We start from the raw sequence: 7,118 nt of genomic DNA, 5'->3' as shown, positions 1-7,118 counted from the left end.
TGCTCCTGTTTCACCAACACAAATTCAACTTGAAAGCACGGCTAATTGATAAATATTCTTCCATCATTAAAGTTGCATCAGAACATATGTCAATAGCAGAAATGCAACATTTTTCAATTAAAAATTAACATAATTTTAGTTCTGTTTTCGTGCGCGTCCAGATGCACTATTTAAAGCGCGGAACGTTTGCGTGTTATTCGTCTGTGTTTGCTTAGATATGTCCTGCAGACACACACACACACTTACAGCCACACAGACACACACACATCAGCTTGCTGAGAGGCCCGGACCCAGCATGCTATTTAATGCTTCGTTAACCCCTAGATGGTCGTTAGTTGTACAGAACCTGGGAGTAATTTAGTGGCTCATGTCTGTCTGAGCGACGTGTTGCAGCAGAGACCTGTGGGTACAAGACAGATCTCCCAGACAAACACAGTGTTTCTCTGCTAAGCCCTCATTTAATGAATCCTTTTCTCCCCGTGTGTGACTCTGCAGCAGATGAGCTCCGAGTGTCCCATTTCCTCCCTCATAATCTCAGTCAGTCACTGCGGGATGTGGATAGGTGGTAGTTTTCCCGGAGACATCAATACACACTTTGTCTTCACGTGTGTGTGTGTGTGTGTGTGTGTGTGTGTGTTGCTGTGTCAGAGGTGGGTTCAAGGCCGTGGATCGATTTAATAACAGCTGCAGTTGTGCAGCCTCATCGCTGCTTCCTGACCCTCCTGTCCTCTCTCAGTGATGTTGCTCGGCGGTTCCTTTTTTTTTCTTTTTTTTTTTTTTTTCCGAAAAGGGGCTTTTTAGCCGTTTCCGCTTTTTTTAGTCTCACCACCTGTCTGTTTTTTTTTTTTTCCGTTTTTGTCCTCCTCACCAGCTCTCCCACCCCCTCCACATCCCTTCATCCTCGCCATCCCTCCATCCTTCCCTCCATTATTTCCTTTTAGTCCGCCCCCTGCTGAGAAAGTGACGCCCAGACACAAACACCCCCCTATCCCGTCTCTTTCTCTCCCTCCCTTTTCTCTCTGTCTGACCTTGTTTCAATCTTTCCAACCTTCTTTTCTTCCGCCGTACTTTCTCACTCGGCTCTTTCATCGCTCTTTCATCTTCTGTCCACTTCTTGGTTTCGCTCTGTCATTTTGAATTTTCCTGTGTTTTTTTTTTTTCTCCCCCTCCCTCCTTCTTTTTCATTTCCTGTATCCCCTCAGTATAATCTCCATCATTCTTACTCACCTCATTTACATAACACTATCTTTTCCTGTTGCTGTGCTTCTCAAGCTCTTTTTTTATCCGACCTTTAAGAGAATTTGCATAGGGGACATATTTGGGGTTGCACAGCCAGTCAGTACTCATTTTTCATGGCGTTAGGCTTTGAGTAATGGTAAATACCTTCCCCTGGTCATTTGTCTGTTTCTTGCTTCTTTTGTTCCACAGAGCAGCAGCTTTATTGAGAAAGTTAAGCATGAAAAAATGACTAATCAGCAACTTGTTTCTTCGCCCTCAACTTTATCTAAATCTTATCTCCTCTCTCGCTCCCTCTCCCATTACAGCGTCAGAGGGTTCGAAACAAATACAAGGTGAGATGCGACATTTCAAGCTTTCTTAAGCTTGGGCATCTGTTATGATGCGTCTCTGTGGTTACATATGTGGTATTATGTCTTTTCATGTCCGTCTGTGTCTCACAAGTTCAAGTCCAACAGTGGTTTAATTGCAGGAATGAATCGCCTGTAGCTGTTGTTCCAAAAAAAAAGCACCAACATGTAATGTTATCTGTATGAAATCAATGAATGAATGAATGAGAACATACATATAACCAATTGTCGAATTAGATACGTGGAAAATGGCTAAAAGTATGCGGACACCCGAACGCTACACCGATGTATGATCTGCAGCTATATCTCATTTATTTAAGCATGTTGAGATTGAAATCAAATTTTTTGAGAGTGACTCGACCAAAAAACGCACACAATAAACACAGAACAAACATATAAATGTGACCGTCACACGCTACAAATGAGTGGAGAACAAATATCCATCAGTAAAAGATCAGGGACGAAAGAAAACAAAAACCCCGTTCGATGCATACGCGGGTGCAATTTTCGAAAACGATTTCAGTGAAATACAAGAGCAGTCACCCTGAAGAGTGTTATTTTCGTGATCTTTCTAAATGAATCCCTTGAAAATAATCAACGCTGACAATTTAAGGGCCATCTCCAGGAAGGAGGGGCAGCATATTTATTTTATTTTCCCTTTCTTTTTTTTCTTTTTTTTTTTGCCTAATTCTATTCCAACTCTGGCGACCAACACAGCAGAATATTGTGAGTGCACAGGCCGTATTAATTTAGGTTTTTACACATGTTTGCACACTAGTGACGGGGTGGACGTGCTACAAAACTACCAAGTCACCGCGATAAATTACTTTAGGCAGTAACACAGTAATATAATTATACTTAAAACAGCTTTATTTGAGCACCACTTTTAACAACATACAGTGATGAAGTGCTTCATATAAATGATGAGATACACAATTCAAACCTAGCGTACATACGTGCTACAAACAAACACCCATACCGACATATATTCATGTCACAAACTCCAGCTCAGACATTTGAACAAGACGATAATTGAAGTCGAGTGAGGCAAAGGGGGATTTATGAAAATGTTAACCAAGAGAGATGTGTGTTCAGCTGGTTCACAGACCACAGAATGTAACTTATTTCAGAAACAGCATTGCAGTCGTTATGTCAACTAACATGTAACCACCGGAAATCAAGCGCTGCATCTACACCACGTCACCTCCACCAGTTCCGAAGCGATGTCACCCTCACCCATTTCATAATTTAAGATGACCTCTGCGCAGGCTTGGGGCAGTAACAGAATACATCTAATGAGATGACGTAATTACGGTACAAAAAGAGCTAACTGTTCCGACAAAGATGTAATTAGATTACAGATACATTCAGACGAAAAACGGGATTATTCCCAGAATTACAGTTTCAAAATAAAGAATCATATATTAGTCCATAACATGTGTGCAAACATGACAACGCTTCACAAGTCTCACACAACATCACTCTGGTCTCAAGTGAAACCAAACACACACTTAATATGTATATGTATATTTTTTTGTTTGTATGGTAGTGAAGTAATCCAAAGTCACATTACTTTAAAACTGTGATACTTGGATGACATTACTGACTACATTTTAAAAAAAGGATATATTGTTAATGTAACCGTGCCTCTGTGGTTATTGGGTGAAAGTAACGCAAAAGTTGGCGCATCACTACACATACTGTCAAATCAAAGTAACTAGTAATATGTACTATACATTACACTTTGGAAGTAACCACCCAACGCTGATGTAAAGAGATGAGAGGGAACCAGCCAAAAGAAAAGATTGAGATATAAAAAAAAAAAACCCGACCAATGGCAAAAGCTCAGTGGTGTATCTAACGTGTCACAGTGGCCAATAACGTCCTTTTTTTCGCAGCCTTCAAATCTTCTGGGAATTTCTTCCACCAGTTTTTTGGAACTTGGCTGCAGGGATGTGCTCCCATTCAGCCACAAGAGCATTAGAGATAAAGGGGCGACGAGATCTGGCTCACAGAGTCTGTGTTCAAATTCATCCCAAAGGTGCCTGACGGGGTCGAGGTCAGAGCTCATTTGTAGGCCAGTCAAGTTCTTCTGAAACTGTGCAACAAAAACTCAGAAAACCAAGGAGGCTGCTTTCACTGTCACTGTACGCTGTGATGTTAAAGACTTTCAGATACTGGAATTATGTCGCTGAGCCCAAATTGTTCCAAATACTTGTGACCACATACTTTTAGCCGTATAGTGAAACTCATACGTAATGTTTATTCAACCTTCTATCTTTCAGAAACTGAGCCTCAAAGCAGTGTTTGCTCACTGACGACATCTTCACCTCCTCTCCTCATCCTCCTCCTCCTCATCCCCGTCTTCCTCTTCCTGCTGACCACCTGACGTCCTCGTTCCGTCCTCGCGGCTGACCTCGCGCCCCTTCTCCCATGGAATGGGGGGGGGTGGATATTACTCAGAAGTACACAATGCAATCTACGCTCAGACAGTGAATGCCATAATGCAATCTATGCTAAGCTATCGCAAAAAAAAAAAAAAAAAAGACCCCTTACCTGTGAAATTCCAGGAAGAACAGTACGTCCTCCTCAGAACAGGGCCACAGTGACTCAGGGCCGAATCACTCACTGTAATAAGCCCGTTGTGTAAGTCGTAACGCAGAATATTACACATAGAGCTTCAGTAGTAATAAGACTCATCTCCCACTCTGATGCCAGCAGAACGATAAGCCTGCCAGCACAAAGTTTCCTTCTTTTTTTTTTTAATCATTTTTTTAATCAATCGTGTCTTTTTTTTCCCCTTCATGTTGTGTCGGATGTACGCGTCTGATTATCTGCCTCGAGTGACAAAGTTGGCCAAACAAACACACACTACTGTACTGAGTGGCTCAGGTCGGAGGGGACTTTTGTTAGTGACACATTTTAAACTGCCTTATAGCCTCCGAGTGAGATAATTGTGTCAAACTAATTAGATTTGGGCATTTTTTAGGATCAACATGCTGGAAAATTCTGGAATAGTCAGGCAGGGCTGCTGCGCCCTCTACTGGGATTGAACTGGTTTAACTGGAGTTGGACTGGGTTGGCCATCACCTCAGAAAACTGGACATTAGATTATTGGAGCTGCAATGTTAAAAAAAAAAAAATGGGGACCTTTGACAGAGTTTGTCTTCTCTGATTGGACCCCCTGCTGTGCTGCTGCCTCCCCCACGCCTCTGTCTGAAGCACAGAAACAGAGTGGGTTATGGGTAAAACAGAGAGCATCATCACGTCTCGCTCCACTGTACACACTGCGGACCGCTCGATGCTCCTGCCGACCGCCCAGATGTGCAGATAGGCACACAAGCTTTTTTGTTCATTTTGTTGTCTTTTTTTTTTTTTTTTTTTACGCGGGATCCTAGATTTTTAGATCAACTTTAATGTATAGTTAATATATTCTGCAAAATTCAACATATTAACTACGAAATTCAATGTTTAAGTGTGAGCCGATCTCTGATATTTAAGTCGGACAAAAACATGCAAACAATGATTTATACTGCGGGTACATTTGTATATACTGGGTTGTTTTCAACGCGCTCTGCTGCAATGTTACACAAGTTACACGATCCAATGGTGTGATTAATTCTTTTTTTTTTTTTTTTTGTCAAATTGTCTAGAAGAAATCACTTAAATCGACTGTTATCAATTAAGACAAAATATTACGATGAATTCACAATTAAATTCTTTTTCCAGATGCTTTAAATTGAAATTGGAAAAAATAAAATATGGGTGTGTATTTTTCATTTGAATGAAATGTTTATATATTAATAAAATTACGTAATTATTTCCCCCCTCAGAAAATCTAAAGTTTAAGTTGCACAGCTTGTTTAATCTTTAAAAAAAAAAAAAAAAACTACATTGTGAGCACTTAATATATATTTCCTCCAAATATCCTGTTGTCGTGCTGTAAATCACACCAGTCATGCCATTTTTTTGTTTTTTCAACCGCATTTTCCTAAGAGTTTGAATATTTGTGAAATATTATCAGTGATGTAGATTTTTGTTGCAATCATGTTAAGTAGTGATTTGTTCTGTGATTTCTTTGTGATTTTCTATGTGTGTGTGTGTGTGTGTGTGTGTGTGTAAAATGTGTTCTGCTTTCACATTTTAGTGAAGAATGTCGCTTCTTCTGTGAAGAGCCAACTGCAATCTGAGCCTTTTCTTTTTTTTCTTTTTTTTTTTTTTACGCGGCGAGACAACAAAATAAATATGATTGCATTTAAACGCTCCGAGTCGATCGTCATTTAACTTAAGAAAGTATCGATGTTTTTATTTAACCGCAGGTCTCGCTGACAACACACAAGCACACACACACACAGCTTTATTTGCAGAACACACACATCATCCAGTGTGATACACAGGAGTGTATAAAGATAAGGAGACTTCGGGGACTAGAAATGACCTTGTGGTGTAAGAGGCCACTGTAATGTGAGTAACCTAGTGGAGTATTGAGCTGAGTTTTTATCTATGGGCAGCTGAAGTCTGATAAGACTCAGATACCCAATAGACTCCTGGTATTAATAGACCCTGGAGCATCATCACCAATACATCGAACCTTAAGTAGTAGCTGGGTTTCTTTTCAGTAAACACAGGGGTGGCGCTGAATACAGAGCGAAATGAGATATTTGTGTGCTTTTAAATATAGAATGAGCCGTAAACACATTCCCATTTATGTCTGCTGTAACGTAGAGGCCGCCTGTGAAGCCAGAAAGGCAATTTCCTGGATAATAGGGCTAATGCTCCTATTTCATGGTTTATGATCTCTTCTGATGACACGTTTGTCACTGTTGAGGCATGTTATGAAGTGCCTTTTGATTGTGACCTTCACGTGGAAATGTCCAAAGCCCATGTTTTCATTCTTCTCCCATTGTGAATGATGAAGTGAGCACACAGGAAATCAGCGGAAAGCGGGGGGGGGGGGGGGGGATACTTTTAGACTAGCGTTGAAAGGGAAAAGGATTTTCAAAAAAGCCAGCCTGTGTCCACTTCCATTTTAGCCGTGTGACAACCGTGTGCTGCTGTTTATTCCACTGACAGCATGCCCAGACCAAAGCTTTTATGTGAGAGTGTGATATCGAGGGTTTTATTGTTGATTCCAGACGGGAGAAAATACTTGAAATCCGATATTTTTCAGGACGTCTTGACCGGCGCTGATGTTTTTGCGTGTGTGTCTATGTGTGTCTCATTCTTTAAAATAAAGCTCGTAATTATGGACAGATGTTGTCATATTATATAAATTAAGGAGATTGCGAAAATCCCACGTCTGAGCTCCCCCAATGACTGAGATCATAAACAATTTTTGGGACAACGGATTTAGTCTTAACTATCTGTCTGACAAAAAGCGGTCCTTACTGCACATCCATAGTGCTGCTGCTCCTCGTCCACGACACAGTAATTACACTATCAGATTTCAACACAGCAGGTTCTGTTGCCACAAGTCGGCCTGGATCTAATTGGACCTCGGCTGAATATTTAAGGCTCGGGTTGCCGTGTTGA

The 7,118-nt window shown here is 40.9% G+C and overlaps 1 protein-coding gene across 2 annotated transcripts in view; it reads left to right on the top strand.

Moving 5' to 3' along the window:
• Positions 1-5,846, top strand: part of si:dkey-246i14.3 (ephrin-A4) — a 37,914-nt gene extending 32,068 nt beyond the window's left edge. Inside the window, exons 4-5 of one of the 2 annotated variants that reach the window (XM_037075599.1) lie at positions 1,545-1,571; positions 3,872-5,846. In XM_037075599.1, coding sequence (XP_036931494.1) covers positions 1,545-1,571; positions 3,872-3,975 — 131 coding nt within the window. In that variant the 3' untranslated portion in view covers positions 3,976-5,846. The remainder of the gene's footprint in view (positions 1-1,544; positions 1,572-3,871) is intronic. The other variant, XM_037075600.1, reaches the window with a different exon arrangement.
• Positions 5,847-7,118: the final 1,272 nt, after the last annotated feature.

Source organism: Acanthopagrus latus, chromosome 17, assembly GCF_904848185.1.
Source record: "Acanthopagrus latus isolate v.2019 chromosome 17, fAcaLat1.1, whole genome shotgun sequence".
In the NCBI taxonomy this organism is placed as follows: Eukaryota; Metazoa; Chordata; class Actinopteri; order Spariformes; family Sparidae; genus Acanthopagrus; species Acanthopagrus latus.
This window is presented reverse-complemented; position numbering and strand designations above follow the sequence as displayed.